At 48.3% G+C, this 18,212-nt stretch overlaps 1 protein-coding gene across 1 annotated transcript in view; it reads left to right on the top strand.

Moving 5' to 3' along the window:
* APOLTP (apolipoprotein lipid transfer particle homolog) overlaps positions 1–18,212 on the top strand; it is a 1,292,669-nt gene that overhangs the window by 521,049 nt on the left and 753,408 nt on the right. The window contains exon 12 of the mRNA XM_085632129.1: positions 9,447–9,599. Within this exon, the coding sequence (XP_085488255.1) occupies positions 9,447–9,599 (153 nt within the window). The remainder of the gene's footprint in view (positions 1–9,446; positions 9,600–18,212) is intronic.

Below are 18,212 nucleotides of genomic sequence, written 5' to 3'. Positions count from 1 at the left end.
TAGAACAAATCCTTGTGAACTTTGTCTCTGGAAAAAGGGACCGAATTGCAGGTTTACAGATTGTAATGGGCAGGGTACTGTCATACTCTACCTGCTGTACCACCTTGCATGGTCAGGACTCTTTGGTATGAATGCTGATGCTGACCGCTTGCCTCCCCATGAGTCTGACTACAAGTACTCAGTATAACAAGCACTACTTTCCCTGATCTGTGGAAGGTCTGTGTAGGTTTAGAAAAAATCTAGGTCCTAAATACCCAAACGAATTTTTGACTCTTTATAAAGCCAAATGTCTGTCAGTAACTACTTAATGCTTTGGAGTCTGGGGGACTGAAGATTGTAAAGCCATACAGTATGTTGAGAACAACTTCCTGGAAAGGTTGTACATAGCACTGCCAATTATCTACGCCACGAGGAACTCGGCCTCGATTATATTTGCGATCTTATCAGAATACGCCCTCTTTTATTACGGCTGACAATCTGGGTTAAGCTTAAAACACACTTTAGCCGCAGTGTGATCAGGGATTCCATGAACCTAGATAAGGTTACCCATATCCCTTGGCTAAGATATATCAAAAATATGAGCAATACACTGGGCTTTCCTGATTTTTATAACTGTCCTAAGGCCCTTTCGCTAGCGACCCACCGGATTATCAAAAGATCTTTTTTGGTAGTGGACTAGGTACTCTAGAGCCGGCACCGAATCAGACAAAAGTACGGTTCACTTTTATTGTCCCTTGGATTTTGGACCAGTAATTGAACCTTATCTTACATTTTATATCTGTAATAGCTATCGGACCTTGTTAACTCGGTTGAGATTCAGAACTCTGCATTATCTGGTGACCCTGTTAGGTATTTCACAACCCTTGTCTCGTGTCCATATGACAATTCATCTGTTCAATCAACTTTGCAATTAATGTTGTTTTGCAAATGTTACTGTCCTTTTAGGAAAAATTCTTCATCCCGCTTTTTAAGGAGAATAATATCTGTGATTATAAGACAGCTATGTTTTACTTGCAATCTCTGAGTGTCTGTTTGTATATTATCAGTTACCTTCAATGTGTTACTAGGCATATGAACTCCGCCCTGTAAAATGACTTCCATGTCTTACCTTGTGTTCAGCTTGAATTGTCTATATGCTGAGCTAAGTGTAGAGTTTATGTTTTCTCTCTTTTTGATGCACCTGCCACTTTATGTTTTACTTTTTACTGATGGTTTTATATTGGGATCCTGTTTTAATATTTGGCACTTGCATTGTTTTATAATGATGAGATCGCGATCTACCAATGCATTTATTCTATATGTATTTAATGTGTCTTTTATGGCTTTCAGCCGAAAACAGCTTATTTGATGATGAACAAGCACTACTTAGGAGACCCTGAGGGAAACAGGAAAGGAGGGAGAAACACTGGAATAGCCCAACGGAGTCTTCAGTACTGCAACCCTCAATTTGTAGTCCCCTACCTATTGCGAGACACAGTATATTAACATTATGATATGCTATGCTATAGGTCATTTATACAGCGCACATTCACCATATGATCTCTTAGCGCTAGGGTAACAAAGACAGCAACTGAAATCCATGTTAAACATAAACATGTTGGAACAGCCAGGTTTTTAAGAGATTTCTAAAACTCACGTAGTTAGAAGATGATCTAATATCGGTAGGCAGAGAATACCAGGTGTGGGGAGCCAGAAAGGAGAATCTGGCACCTCCAAGTCTCTTCCTCTAAACCATGGGTACTCACAAACTTTCTCTCGGGGGCCAAATTTACAGTGTGGTTTGTGGCCGAGGGCCGCACCGGTGGGGGCGGGTTCAGAGGGGGAGGGGCGGGGCTAAAGCAAAAAAAAATTGTGACCATGAGGTTGAAAACAGGTCCCTGCAGCAGACGCCTTCGTCCACTGAGCCACCAGACCCGGCATACACACATCTCTCCCTCTCCATCTCCCCCTCCCTCCCCTCTCCCTCCCCATCCCTCTCCCTCCCCCTCACTCCCCCTCTCCCTCCCCCTCCCCCTCCCTCTCCCTCCCTCCCCCTCCCTGTCTCCCTCCCTCCGTCGCCCTCCTCCCTCTGTCTCCCTCCTCCCTCTGTCTCCCTCCTCCCCCTGTCTCCCCCTCTGTCGCCCTCCCTCTGTCTCCCTCCCTCTGTCTCCCTCCCTCTCCCTCAGTCTCTCTCCCTCCGTCTCCCTCCCTCCCTCTGTCCCCCTCCTCCCTCTGTCTCCCCCTCTGTCGCCATCCCTCTGTCTCCCCCTCTGTCTCCCCCTCTGTCTCCCTCCCTCTGTGTCCCCCCTGTCTCCCTCCCTCTGTCTCCCTCCCTCTCCCTCTGTCTCTCTCCCTCCGTCTCCCTCCGTCTCCCTCCCTCCCTCTGTCCCCCTCCTCCCTCTGTCTCCCCCTCTGCCGCCCTCCCTCTGTCTCCCCCTCTGTCTCCCCCTCTGTCTCCCCCTCCGTCTCCCTCCCTCCGCCTCCCTCCCTCCATCTCCCTCCCTCTGTCTCTCTGTCTCCTTCCCTCGATCTCCCCCTGTCTCTCTCCCTCCCTCTGTCTCCTTCCTTCTCCCTCTGTCTCCCTCCGTCTCCCTCCCTCTCCCTCCGTCTCCCTCCGTCTCCCTCCGTCTCCCTCCCTGCGTCTCCCTACCTCCATCTCTCTCTGTCTCCCTCCCTGTCTCTCTCCCTCCCTCTGTCTCCCTCCCTCTCCCTCTGTCTCTCTCCTTGTCTCTCTCCCTCTGTCTCTCTCCCTCTGTCTCCCTCCCTCTGTCTCCCTCCCTGTCTCCCTCTCCCTCCCTCTGTCTCCCTCCCTCCCTCCCTCTGTCACCCTTCGTCTCCTTCCCTGTCTCCCTCTCTCTCCCTCTGTCTCTCTCCTTCCGACTCCCTCCCTCTCCCTCTGTCTCCCTCCGTCTCTCTCCGTCTCTCTCCGTCTCCCTCCCTCTCCCTCCCTCCGTCTCCCTCCCTCCCTGACTCCCTCCCTCCGTCTCTCTCTCTGTCTCCCTCCCTCTATCTCTCCCTGTCTCTCTCCCTCCCGCTGTCTCCCTCCCACTGTCTCTCTCCCTCTGTCTCTCTCCCTCTGTCTCTCCCTCCCTCTGTCTCTCTCCCTCTGTCTCCCTCTCCCTCTCCCTCCCTCTGTCACCCTCCATCTCCCTCCCTCCGTCTCCCTCCCTCTGTCTCCCTCTCTGCCTCCCTCTCCCTGTCTCCCTTCCTCTCCCTCCGCCTCCCTCCCTCTCCCACTGTCTCCCTCCCTCTGTCTCCCCCAGACTGCGCCTCTCTGTCTCCCTCTCTCTGTCACCCTCTGTCAACCTCTGTTTCCCTCCCTCTCCCTCTGTCTCCCTCTCCCTCCCTCCGTCACCCTCTGTCATCTCACCCTGTGTGTCAGTGTGTGTCAGTCTTCAGCCCCGGCTGAGTCAGCTTCCCAGCGCGCGCACACAGCCGCACCCCAGTACTTCACAGGTCTTTAAAAGACCATTTACATGCTAATAAGCTTGGTTGCGTTTCACCTCTTAGGCCCCTGCATCTCCACTTTGACAATCACTGGAATCCCCCGGCCCCCACAGAGCAGAGTCTCAGAGTCCGGGCTGCTGCACCCGGCAGTGTTTGCTAACACTATTAATTTATTTTTTTAAAACACAGGTAGGATGTCTGTAAGGTCCGCGGGCCGCCAAGGAAGGCTTGTCGGGCCGCTGGCGGCCCGCGGGCCGTACTATGAGTAACCGTGTTCTAAACTTATTATGTTTGGATATCAATTGTAAAGTTTATTTTCGGTATGGGCCAAGTAGCTGACAGTACTCACACTGTCGGCCAAGGGTAGGACGCCACCCACAGTGTGTGCAAACACTCCAATAGCAGACAGAGAGGACAGAGACAAGAGGAGCAGATGGAAGCAGCAGGTTTCCAAGAACACGCTTGGAGCTGTTGTAAACTGAAGAGAAGAGGTGCAGAGGTTAAACATGGTAACATTAAGTGTAAACTGCAGGGAGTGGAAAGAACAACAAAGGTGCATGCCAAGCAAATACTGGATGGAGCGACCCTTGACCTTGCCTGGTAGGTCGCTCCCCCCCTGCTGCAGCTCCGCCAGCACCCCCACTGACACCTACTGCTGCCACTGAAGTCGAGGCCCTCCACCACCCGCGGGCTACCACCTGCGCCTCATTCCTGGTGGCCAGTGGTGGCCTTAGGTTTGTATCTGCTCTCTGTTGCCTGTAACTCCGTCTGCCCGTCTCTTTCCTGTACTCCGCTGCCCTCGTTCGATACACCCGTTCCTCTTCTGTACCCCCCCGCCCCCCGCTCGCCGCTTTACTTCTGTGCCCCTGTTTTGATTCTGTAGCCCTTTACTTACTTCTGGGCCCCCTGTTTTGATTCTGTACCCCTTGCCTTGTCTCCTTCCTGTGACCGCTCCGCCACCCTGCTCCGTGCTCCCGTCCCCGCTGATGCTTCCCCTGCGGCCCTGCCCCCTCGGTGCCCATTCGCTGCCCCTGACACACGCCTCCCGCCTCCCAGCTGCTCCTCCCTCCCCACCTCCCCATATATGGCGGCCGCGCGCAGCAGGCGCGCCGCTGGCACGCCTAAGGCAAGCCCGTCTGCGCCTGGACCGCGCCCAGCGCCAGAACCCCTGCCCTCCACACCAGCCATGAAGACCGCCTCCGCTACGACGCCAACACCGTCGTCGCTCTCAACCCAGGAAGGACCCACACCTGTTGCAAGGCCGCCCGAAGCGCACCCACTGTCCCTTCGCTTGCCGGAACTGCAGCTTCTCCTGTCTCGAAGGCGCCGAGACACCCGCCACGACGGAACCCAACCAGCTCAGATGCATCCTGATCAACACCCACTCCGCACGCAAACACGCCGTGGAGCTCTGGGACTTACTCGACACCGCATCCCCGGACGTCGCCTTCCTGACCGAGACCTGGATGAACGAAGCCTCCTCTCCAGACATCGCCATAGCCATACCCGACGGGTACAAGATCACCCGCAGACACCGCACCAACGGAGCCGGAGGAGGAATCGCCATCGTCCACAAGAACACTATCAGGGTCTCAACAAACACCAACGACACTCTCAGCACCACCGAACACATGCACTTCCAGATCCACACGGACCCCGAGACCACCCGAAGAGGCACCCTCGTCTACAGACTGCCAGGACCCCGGCCACAATTCTGCGACTCCATCGCTGACCTCCACCGACTACATCCTCCTCGGAGACCTGAACTATCATCGGGAGAACAACGACAACAACTCCTCCACCCTGATTGACAACCTCGCCAACCTCGGACTAAAACAGCTCGTCACAACGCCGACCCACATCACCGGTCACACGCTTGATCCCATCTTCTCCTCTAGCCCTCACGTCGCCTTCAGCCACGGATCCCGAACTCACCTGGACAGACCACCACTGCATCCACTTCTTCCGAAAACCCCTCACACACCACTGCACCCTACAGATCCCCTGCCGCTGCTGGGGCAAAGACACTGAAGAACAACTACAGACAAACCTCGCACTCAACCCACCGACCAACCCCACCAACCCCGACGATGGTGCACTCACCCTCAGACGCTGGATGGACGACTGCACCAACAACTTAGCCCCGCTGAAAAAGCCCACCAACAGAGACACCAGCAAAAGAGCCAGCTGGTTCACCCTGGAACTCCTAGCTTCAAAGTGCACCTGCCGGAAACTGGAGAACAAATGGCACAGCGACAAGACTCTGGACAGCCGCGCTGCCCACAAAGACGCCATCCGCAACCACCAACACCTTATCAGGACCACCAAAAGGACCTCCTTCAAAGACCGCCTTGACAACAACGCACACAACAGCAAGGAGCTCTTCAACATCGTGAAGGAACTCTCCAACCCCAGCGCCAAAGACATCCCGCCATCGCAAGCCCTGTGCGACTCCCTCACCACCTTCTTTCACCGAAAGATCACCGACATCCATGACAGTTTCAACCCCCGGACGACCCCCACAGGCCTCGACAAGCCAGACCCACCGCACACCACCGACCACGACTCCCTGACAACCTGGGCCAACGTGAGCATCGAGGACACAATCAAGACCATGGGCACAATCCACTCCGGATCCCAGTCTGACCCTCTCCCACACCACATCTTCAACAAAGCCGGCAGTTCCAACGCACCCCACCTGCGCAACATCATCAACCTCTCCTTCGAGACCGCTACCTTCCCTGAGAGCTGGAAGCACGCAGAGATCAACGCCCTACTGAAGAAACCCAAGGCGGATCCGAGCGACCTCAAGAACTTCCGGCCCATCTCCCTGCTTCCGTTCCCAGCAAAGGTCATCGAGAAGATAGTTAACATCAAGCTCTCCCGTCACCTCGAAGACAACAGCATCCTGGACCCCTCCCAATCAGGATTCCGCAGCAACCACAGCACCGAGACCGCCCTCATCGCCGCCACAGATGACATCAGGATCCTGCTAGACAACGGCGAGACGGCGGCCCTCATCCTCCTGGATCTCTCCACCGCCTTCGACACCATCTGCCACCGCACACTACGCACGCACCTCAACGACGCAGGGATCCGAGACAAGGCCCTGAACAGCACGACCTCAACATAATCTCCTACACCGACGACACGCAGCTGATCCTCTCCCTCACCAAGGACCCCCTCACCGCCAAATCCAACCTCCACCAGGGAATGAAGGCCGTCGCCGACTGGATGAAGGAAAGCCGACTTAAGCTGACCTCAGACAAGATGGAGATCCTCATCCTCGGGCCCAACCCCTCAGCATGGGATGACTCCTGGTGGCCCGCATCACTGGAGACACCCCCGGCTCCTACCAACCGCTCACGCAACCTTGGAGTCATCCTCGACTCGAAACTCACCATCACCAAACAAGTCAACGTAGTCTCCTCCACCTGCTTCAACACCCCCCGTATGCTCCGCAAGATCTACAGATGGATCCCGACAAACACGAGGAAAACAGTCACCCAGGCCCTAGTCAGCAGCAGACTCGACTACGGAAACGCCCTCTACGCTGGAGCCTCGTCCAAGCTCATCAACAGACTGCAAAGAATCCAGAACGCCTCTGCACACCTAATCCTTGACGTCCCGCGCCGCGACCATATCACCCCCCACCTGAGGGACCTGCACTGGCTCCCCGTCGACAGAAGAATCTCCTTCAAGCTCCTGGTCCACACACACAAGGCACTCCACAAAACCGGCCCAGCCTATCTCAACAGCCGACTCTCCTTCTACATACCCAACAGGAAACTCCGTTCCGCTGACCACTCACTGGCCACGGTCCCACGCATCCGTAGAACCACATCCGGAGGCAGGTCCTTCTACCACCGTGCCGCCAAGACCTGGAACACCCTCCCCCTCAACCTTCAACAAACCGAAGACCTGCTGACCTTCAGGAGACGACTCAAGACCTGGCTCTTCGACCAGTAGCAGCAGCACCCCCCCCCCCCACACCCCCCCTCAGTGCCTTGAAACCCTCACGGGTAAGTAGTGCGCTTTACAAATGATCTGATTGATTGATTGATGTGAACTGGTATGAAGAAAACCCAACAAAATGAACAGGTGCCAGGCAAGGGGTTAACATACTGTCACGTCCAAACTTGACCTGAAAGTATTCCTCCCCATCTTGAATTGGGAAGCCATTGTACCTTATAATGCAGCAAGAACCCTAATGGAATGGGAAGGATATTAACTTTGCCGGTTCCACTTGAGACATGGGTCGCCACAGTCTCCATAGCCTCTTCTTTTGCCTGTGGAGTCTGGTTTGTACCACAAAACAGTGAAACCTACATACAATTCTTACATACATATGGGCCTAAAGGGGATTCATGTATAATCCTCCACTAATAGTGCAATCTGGTATTACAAGCATCTCCAGTACTGGTAATACCAGTTGCCGCATTAGTGCGTACAATGATTCCACAGTGGCAAGGCCACTCATAATGAGGGCTTGAGGATGTTATTAATTTCTAAACATTGCAAGTACGTGGCTATCAGTGTGTGTATGACCACTTTCCAAAGTGGACAACTTTAAACCAACAAAAGGAAAGTAGAGCTCAAGAAAACAATAATTAAATATTTTTGAGACCACACCTTCTTCACACATGCTCCCATCCCAGCAATGAGGCAACTATTTTAAAATAAATAGATTGCACAGTTTAAAACAAGTTTTACAGACTGAAAAATAAAAAATACAAATAGTTTGAGGTCCTCCTTCATTTCTAGAACCTGAAAGAGATATGTGTTAACATGAGAGTTTGGTAGTAGTAGTTTCCCTTTCAGGAAAGCGGAACTGCACAATCATTAGTTATTTCTTTAACAGTCTTTTACGTGTGACAATAATATGTTTATGTATTCTTTTGTTGTTTGGGTGCTAATCTCTTCTTTCTAGCACCTACTACCAAAAGGTGCCATATGCCCTAACCCGAGGGTTAAATGAGCAAACAATTTTTATAGTAATTGAAAGAAACATGTAGCACTCCCTTATATTCAATTAGATCGGTCACAATCAAAGTATAACACAATCAGAATGGCTCATTTTTTACCACGCCTATGATCTCCCATAAGTTGATATACAATACTACTCAAAAAGCAGACTCCACATTTTTGGCTTGTGGAAGAGATATGATGACAACCATTTTCACATACATAGTCAGGCACGGACACTTTGCATTAAAGGGAAAGGCTTCAGGAGGAATTAGAAGCAATTTTGTCTGGTGGGGTTAAAAATGGAATAATAGTTGTAAAGCACATTTCTAAAACTCTGGGAGGTTCTCACAGCTAATCATATATTATTACGAAGTAAACCTCATATTGTAGCACGACCTTATTTTCAATGCTCTCTTAGGTCAAATAAATGTTGCTTTGCCAAATATCTATTTATCCATGTTCATGTGTCGAAATTACCACATTGTGACTCTGCTTGGTTTACAAAAGCTGTGCTCTGTTGCTATATCCTATAATGTGGAGCAAAATAATTTACATTTCTGAGTATGTTATCAGCAATATGGTTCTGGAAAATAAAATATAGACTCATGAAAATATAAGCAGGGGTACAAAACACAGTAAGCATAGCCCATTCAAATATTCAAATTCAGAGTAACTATTGCTATATGTATAAATAATTTAAGAATATTGGACTCATATTATCCCAATTCTGAGGGTTTGTGTTCAATGTCAGTAAACCAGGGGGCATGAATAGTTCTCCAAAATGTGACTACTGTAGAGGATGAAATAGGTTTTAAACTTTAGGCACTGATTCAATTCCTTTGAAGAATTAAATGTAATAACCCGATTTCATAATAAACGTAGTTTAAAGAATTGCAGCCCTTTTGTTACAGATGTGTGTTTTCTAAAATTGGAATTCACATGATGAAAGTCTATTAGCATTAAGGTTGAAAAAGGATATATTTGCATAGGTTCTAGTATGTGATATATACATATTAGGCTCTCACTCCCTTGTGCTTTGTATATCTTTTCAGATGCAGCTCTATTTAAAAGCAGTTGGAAATGCTGGTTTGGCTGCAACGTTTCTAGCACCGATTCTAAGTTCTTGTGCACTTCAAGAGAGCAATCCAACAGTAATACGTCTGGCAGCCATAGAAGCTTTCAGACGCATCCCATGCTCAGCAGAGGTAAAGACCCTTTCTGATGACTGATGTTCTGCCGAAATGGTTAGCATTACACTGGTACAGGTGTTGTAGATTTGTACAAAATAATTAGGGCTTGTTAAATGTCCTATGTTTTTCACAGTCAGCTTTTTAGGTTACAGTGCTTTTAGGAGATAAATTAACCATTGTGTTTATTATCGGGTAGACAGTGATTTTCCTACGATAAATTATAACGATGGAATTTATTTACATGTTGGATTACGGCGTTAGTACCGTCGTCATTTTGAAGTTCTTTACTCCTACCATGGCGTGGGTACTTCGCATTTAAAGATGTCTGCTGGCCCTCCGAGCATCTTTTGTATTTACAGAAACCACCATCGCCGCAGTTCCTGTCAATGCAATGAAAGTGTGCCTTGCTGCTCTGTCAACATGCTGGGCACACTTTGTTTTCTTCTTTTATTTAAAGAAAAAAAATTCCAAAGCCGGATTTTGTTTTTGAAAATAAAAAAGCAATCAGCCCCTCACCATGGGATTGTTCTCCATAGCATGGGGGGGAAAGGTCATTGAGAAGATTTAACTTTTACATACCACATGTTGTAGGTGGTGGGCTGTGAAGTAAAAAAGTAGCTATGTGTATGCCCTCTCTACATCTGGTGGACAGACACATGGCCAAACCTCCGATGGTCCTTACTCTGTCAGGCTGTCGGAGGAGTATGTAGGCGGCAGAAACAGAGGGCCTGATTTAAATGTTGGCGGACGGCGTTAGTACTTTATTCCAGACATGGTGAGGGTACGCTGCCTGCCACATGTAGAGATGTCCGCCAGCCCAGCGCAGGGTCTGGTGGCTTAGTGGACTAATGAACCCACTGAAGGGCCCGTGTTCAACCTCATGGTCACAGCTTCAAATCCCGGTGGGTCCACTTAGCATTTCACTTTTCTGAAGTCGATAAAATGAGTACTATTGAGTTGTATTGAGTTGGGTAACAATAAACATTTATTATTCAGCGGCAAGATACCCTTTTGGGTGCATGTGTGCTTTACAAATACTCATGTTATGTTCCATTTACAGAAACATTGAGGTTTCAGTAAATGCAATAAAAGTGTGTCAATAAACATAAACATGACAGTGCAGTACGCTTTCATTTTCTTTTTTTCTTTTAAAAAACACCTGAAGGTTGGAGGAAAGGGTATTCTGTCACCGTTGCGGCCCTAGTCACCATCTCCCTAGTCCTTTGTTCATGTATAACTCCCTTTTTAGGTCCCTTCTGAGACAGTGCATGTGCACTTGCAAGACTTTTTGTTTACAATACAAGGGCCATAGAGTCCACCCATCACTTACCATTGGTTGGCTTCATTATCACTCTCATTTTCTTGCTTCCTATTAGTCAGCAACCATCGCTTGCACTGTCTTTGTTTGTTTGTCTCTTCCGTGGAGCATGGACAAAGTACTGCTACTTGTTGGCAGCCGATGTGCTTTCACTGATTGTGGACTTTCCGGAGGTACTTTTTTTATAAGAGTGCATGTGTTTGCAGGTTGTCTCCCTCCTTCCCTGTCGTGCTCTGCTTTGCTGTTTGTCTGTCCCTCTCCCCACTCTGTTGTTGCTTGAACTATTCCCCCTCAACCCTATCATTGCTTTCCCAGTCACCCCCTCATTGTTGCTCTGTCACTGTTACTTCACCAGCCTCCCTCAAACCTCCTGCGTTGTTGCTAAGCCAGTCCTCCCCCTCCTCATCGTTGCTTACCAATTCCCCCCGGTGCCCCTCCTCATCATTGCTTGTCCCTTCCTATCGCCTCCCTCTCTGTCATTGCTTGCCCTGTATCCCTGATCCCTTCCCAATTGTTGCTTTCCTGTCCCCCATGCAAAAACAACAGTTGATGGACAGAATGCAGAACAATGTCATACACTCACCCCAGTACAGAGATCTGGGCCTAAATCCATCGTTTTTTTGCTCACCATGCCATTCCAGTTTGAACCCAGCCATATGCAAATCAGTCTTGACCCTGTGCCTCAAGGGAACAACAGTCCAGCCCGAACTGCCAAGCCAGGTCCTCCCTGGACTAGAACCAAGCATCCTAGGACTGGTTTCGGGGTTTCACCCCTCTTCAGCCAGGATAGCTTGATTTCAGTGGCATGGAGAGCACGGGACTCATGTCTGAGCATACCCGTCCCACTCGGAGTGACAAATGCAAAAACAACAGTTGATGAACAGAATGCAGAACAATGTCATACATTCACCCCAGTACAGAGATCTGGGCCTAAATCCATCGTTTTTTTGCTCACCATGCCATTCCAGTTTGAACCCAGCCATATGCAAATCAGTCTTGACCCTGTGCCTCAAGGGAACAGTCCAGCCCATTTTGCTCACCACGCCACCCCTGTTCAGACATGGCCATATGCAAATCAGTCTTGACCCTGTGCCTCATGGGAACAGTCCAGCCCGAACTGCCAAGCCATGTCTTCCCTGGACCGGAATCAAGCATCCTAGGACCGGTTCTTGCTTGCCTCTTCCCTCGCTCCCTCCTACCAGAACAAAAAGTGCTATGACGTAGCCAATGGTGTTTGCATCATATCACTTTTTGTTGTACAATATGGCTAACGCAACATTGACAAAGCCAATAGGTCTCACTTTAGAGAGACCAATTGTCTTGCCAATGCTTTTTTCCAAAGTACACATCTAGTTACTGCTTGTCGGATTTTGCCTGAATGCACTCAACTAATGATGCAGTGATTCTTCATAAGGCTTTGAAACTTGAAAGGAGTTAAAGCAGTCTAAATGAAAATCTTAACAAAGCACGATTATGTGCATAAGAAGCAAAATATCTGGGATAAATATTTAACTAAGGCACAGAACAGGTATACTCCTACCACACTAATCGGATGTCCTCAATGGTGTACAACAGTTTGACTTCCCTGCAATATGCTGTACTGGTTCACTTTTTTATCTCTAAGAAACATATAAGTCACTCATGTTTCACCACCCAACCCCATTTACTGAGCAGGCTGAGAGCCAAGAGGAAAGACAGACTACCTTCTGGTCTAGTTCCCTAATCGCTCCTACCTACTTATTCTCAATTTACACAACTCAAGAAAAGCCAAAATCTGGAACTTGGGGTTAGATTTACAAACCTTTTGCGTTGGGTTTGCGTGACAAAAATGATGCAAACCTGCTCAAAATAATTTTTCTTAGATCTACTTTTCAGCGCAGAACTTGTTTTGGGCTGAAGATTTGCCTGATAGTCCGGGGCATAGGTTGGTCAGTAAGATTGGTAGGGTGAGCTTCAGATTTTCCAACAATCACGTTGGCATAAAATGTTGAAATGAATTATACGACTAGCAGGGGGGCATGAGAGGGGTGTAAAGGGCAGTTGAAAGGTAAAGGAATGTGGATTGGTTGGAGTGCTTAGAGAGACATCACAATATGTTGTATAATAACCAATTTTTTGGAGGACTTTAAAAACAGAGAGGGAGAGAGTGTGCGTGCATTTTTGTCTGTGTGTATGTATAAATTCCAGGTGAATTCCAACAGATATCTCACCATACCGAAGTGGAAGCCCATGTCCCCAACTATTTTTGGAAAATACATTTATTTGGTGGGTGTAACACCCCAAACTACACACTTTCTGACAGTAATGCAAACCAGAGCAAAGCGCTGTTTTGTGCTACTCAGCTTCAAGAGGGCGTTTCATGGGTTATATATGGGTGTTCCCAAGCAGCCACCCATGGTTTTTCATGCAAAACCCTATTGCTAACAATAGTAGACAGAGTTTCACACCACAAATTAAAGTCACTTTGAAGAACCCATTAAAAATGAGAGAACTTTTATTTCTCCTAACTTTTCCCATTTTGCATGTGGGCTGCACTGTGCAGAACACATACGAAGTGGGAAAATGTTCAAAGTTAGTCTAAGTATAATATTTACCCTTTCAATACAAATCTATGCTGAGAACTCATGCAGTCCCTTTGCACTATGGTGCAAAGGTGTGTGCACGGTGCTCGACAGGCTGAATGTGCACCATCGCTATGGAGCGAGCAGCATATTTTAGGGAGAGGGTAGGATATTGCCACATTTCTATAACTATGGCACTGTCTGCTCTTTCCTTGCTTATCCTTTGCAGCAGCGGCTCGCACAGGTAAACGCTGTGGGGCGTTGTGGGGGGTAGCAAAATTTAACATTCGACGGAAATGTGAAAACTAAATAAATAAAACCACTTATCTTGCGCTCGCCGCATCGCCAACTTCGACAATTGCACATCTGTTTATTTCCTCACCCTTAATTAATGGTAATGAGCGTTTGTACACAATTTGCATGCGCTGTTGCTTCTGAGTTTTGCTGTTGCCCTTGTTGTTTTCCTCCATTGTGCCACTGTGCATTGAAAAAATCAGTACATGGTAAGCGTGCAGATTACAAAAAATGTGTAAACATTTGTGATTGAGCATAGAAACCCTTTGTGAAAGGTACATTTGATGTCAAATTTTAGTGAAAAGTACCTGCCTGTACTGAAGATTTTCTTGCAGTGAGGAGACAATTCTTGACAGCTGCAAAACCTGGAACTTTCATAACCTTTATGAAAGACTTAAAATGTAAACTTCGCTGAGGGAAAAGAGTGTACGCACTTCTGTGGAAACACTTAAGAACAGTTGTTAAAGAATGCGCTGACTGTACCAACACTTTGATTTTGTATCTTTTAAGTCTTTTTTTTTTTAGGTCTCACCTGGCGTAGGCTGCGCAGACATGCGCAGTCTCGCTGGCGAGATTTAATGAGTTAGGGTAGATTTCACTAGCGGGGTTTAAGCCCCGCCCCTCTTTTCCATTGGCTGGCGTCACCGTTTATGCTAAACGGTGGCCAGCCATTGGAAAAGAGCTTCCAGTGACGTACAGTTTTCTCTTTTAGAGCCGTCCCAGTTGGACTGGCTCGCTTGGTTTACGTTTGTGGCAAAAGCTTTCTTATCTTTATGGGGCCATGTGTTTCAAACACATGGCCCCATAAAGACAAGAAACCTTTCATGCCAGAAGGAAAGCAGGCCGCATGTTTATTGTTGCATCGCGCTTAAAGTGACAGCGCGATGCAAAAATAAACAGTGGCTGACTGGCGAGCACTTTTTTTTGCGTGCCTTTTTTCCTTTTCCTTGTTTTTAACTGTGTCTACTGTTTCATTGTCTTCATGAAAAAGACAGCAGCTGAGGATTCCATGATGCTTCATCTGTGAAAACTGAAATGCAGAAATATATGTGAACTGTACCACTGGCAACCACGGGGCCTGTGCTGGTGAAAAATAGGAACTCTAAGAATGGAAAGAGCTTCTACTTCCGTCATGAGATACAGGCTCCTTCATAGCTGATGATGAGGCACGGCGGTAGGGATGGATTTTGGAGCATCAAATATCGATCGGCGGAAATATGACATCCTTTCCTGTCTGCGGTGAAGTATGGTCTCCGCACGGAAAGGATGAGTTGCAGAAGGGACATGTGGTTGCCGTTGCAGCGCTGAGTCAGGGTGAACGGTGCAGCAGTCAATGTGCTCGTTTGGCTGTAGTGTACAACGGAGTGTACTGAAAACTACAACGAACAACTAAAAATGGCAGCTCTTTCTGAGACAGGGGAACTTGAGATAAGCGAGCAAGCCGCTAGGCTAAGGGAAGGGTTCCTGGTAGCCTCGGGGTGGCTAGAAGCCACGTCAGATCTATGCAATGGAGGATTCACATCTAAGTAACTTGAGAGCCCTTCTCACGGTATAAACAATACTTCTGTACATATTGTTGAGAAAGCTACCGTTGTGGTACTAGTTTGGACTGGGATAGCAACAATTGATATCAGGGGATGCTGAACCAGCATCTGCCTGAAGGTCACCCTGCTGAGATTAGGGCCGACCTGAAGCATTGTCATAGCCAATAGGTCTCGCGCCTTGGCGAGATCTATTGTTGCCGGTTTCTCTAGCGAAGGGAGAAAAGAGGTGGCACTCGCGGACAGAAGATGTGCACGCGTACATACAGGAGATGTGCACTCCATACGCACATCTCCTGTCCCCGGAGGCTCGCGTTACACAGCGCGCGCATCTCTGCTTTCACTTTCCCTCCCCCCATCGGCTCCACGGAGCCAGCTTGTTCTCCTGTATACTTTGCCCTCCAGCCCCCACCTATCAGCGGCCCTAGTCCCAACGTGCTTTCAACTAAGAGCCGCGCTACAAGGGGCACTGATTAAAGAATGTCGCAAAGTGACCCTCCTATGTTATGCTGAGCACGCTGTCTACATTACAGAAAGCCTCCACAAGCAGCTGTATCTGTATGTTCTTGTCTTTCGCTGCTGCTAGTAAATACTACTGAACATGCTTCCAAATTTGTGTTTTATAACTCTGACCTAGGATTGGCATTACGGTAATTTATTTTCATTACATTTACATTTTCAGCAGCTCTCAAGTCTTGTTAAAAACTGCTTCACGTTTGACCGTCAGTGGGAGCCCATTGCTTAGTGCAGCTCGAGTGAATCTGTGCATCGTGGGGTGAGAGGTGCGCTTGACAGATGTGATTTCTTTATGCAGGGTGTGGGCTAGTGTGGCGTGTTGGGTTAGTGCGCCAGAAGTATACGTCCAGGGCAGGAGATGCGCGTAGCTTTTAAACTTAGGCAGCACGAGATGAACTGAATAACAACAGGTACTGGTGTGCTCGTGCACGGACTGCAACCCAGCAGCTTTATTCATTGGCTTGGAAGTGGTGCTGCAACGAGGTGATTGAAGAGGGCCAGTTGAGGCTGCAAGGTAAATACAGCACAGAAGTTAATGAGGCTGCTGCTTGCTTTCCCTTCTGCACGTTTCAGTATGTAGTTGAATTCAGATTCATGCTGCTTGTAAGCACTTAGTTACATTGTGCAAGGCCTTAAGTGGGATGAAAAATCTAGGGGGGTCTCCCAAAGGGGCATGGTCAATGTAATTAAGGATGTGGATTAAAAACACATGAGCTAAACATCTGTGCTTAGCATAATGTTCCCCCCACTTGTTTTTTTGCTGTTTCTCTCATTGCATCCATATATATATTATACAACAAGTAACATCATACCTACAACCAGTCAGGACTATTGGCTTTGTCAATGGTTGTTACTTGCATAAGATAAATAAGCAGCAACTATGGCTTGTATAGAATATTGAAAAAACTTCTACTTACAGCCCTGGTGACACCACAACAATGCTGCTGCTCCTGAGTTTCAAAAAGAGAAGGGAAAACCAGGGAGAAAATGACTCTTTAAAGGATTTCCCTTCCCCTACAACGCTCACCTGGCATGACGTCATGCCGTAACTTCTCCACTAGTGAGAAGTGAACAGTGTGAGCTTGCGCACATCGATGTGCTCACCTGGCATGCTGTAACTTCTCCACTATTGAGAAGTGTAACGATGCGCACATCGATGTGCCTGGTGTCACTGCAGTCCAGAACAAGCATTGAAAATGCAATAGGTCTCGCCGTTGATCAAGTTAAAGCCATTTGCTTTGCTAATGGTATTGTATAGCAAAGCAAATGACTAACTTAATAAAAGGCAAGACCGATTGCATTTTTAGGTCTCGCCTGACCCAGCGCATGCACTGGTCTGGCGAGACTTATTGAGGGGGCTCCAAAAAGTGCTACCAGGCCAGCCTAGAGCTACAGTGCATGTGTGCGGGCGCGCGCGCAGCGCTTGACCGCAATTACTTTCACTTTTGCGGCCGCTTTGACGTTTGATCGCGATCACTTTCGCGGCCGCACGGCAGCCGGGCATAGCCAATAGGTCTCGCTTTTGGGACCTTATAAGTATTTAGTTATGCAACTGTTGCATGGCTAAACACTTATAAGGTCCCAAAGGCGAGACCTATTGGCTATGCCAATGCTTGTTAATGCTTGTTATTAAGAGGTTTCCTATAGCGCGAACTAGCCCTGAAGGTATCAGAGCGCTTTGCACGAGCACCATTTGCGTTACAGACGGGCACATGATCCATTTTCGTGAGGCACAGGGAGATTAAGCGATTTGTCTAGAATCAAAGGATATTGAGCGTGGTTGCCGCGACTCGAACTCGATTCCACAGTTTGTAGGTCAACCGCCATAGCCTTTAGGCCACATCCTCTTTACTGCAAGGATAAAAGCCAGCCGAGTATAAAAGCACACAAAATGGCGTGTGCACACACCTATTTCTTTTGCGGGCTCTCAGGAAACATTTAATGATGTCCCTAAATACCTTTAAAGTGGACGAGCAAAAACAATTCCAGCGGCCATTGATTGGGTTATATATCTTCTGTTGCCTAATAAGCGACGTTTAATGGTTGTAAATTGCAATCAATAGATTCAAATGGATCTCTGGCTCGGGTTAGATTGCCTCCCATTAATGTTCAAATGCTTACTTGCCCGGGGTTTGATTGTGGTAATTGGACGTGAAGTGAACCGGCTTCGGGCTCCTTACGCTGAGGGGGCTCAGGGCTCCTGGGCCCGCCCGATAGTCTGTGCCTTCGACTTGCGCGTGACCTCACCCGCGACCAGCTGCCACGAGCTGTTTAATGAAACAGAATCGCGTCATGTGTTTTCTGTAGCCTTCACTAAGTCAGGGAGTTTAGTGATATGTACTTTAAGAAATAGTCTCAACAATACATTTTGAGATTATTTCAATAAAAATAAAAGCAC

Source organism: Triturus cristatus, chromosome 10, assembly GCF_964204655.1.
Source record: "Triturus cristatus chromosome 10, aTriCri1.1, whole genome shotgun sequence".
Classification (NCBI taxonomy): Eukaryota; Metazoa; Chordata; class Amphibia; order Caudata; family Salamandridae; genus Triturus; species Triturus cristatus.
The sequence above is the reverse complement of the archived record's forward strand: the minus strand, read 5'-3'. Positions and strand labels throughout refer to the sequence as shown.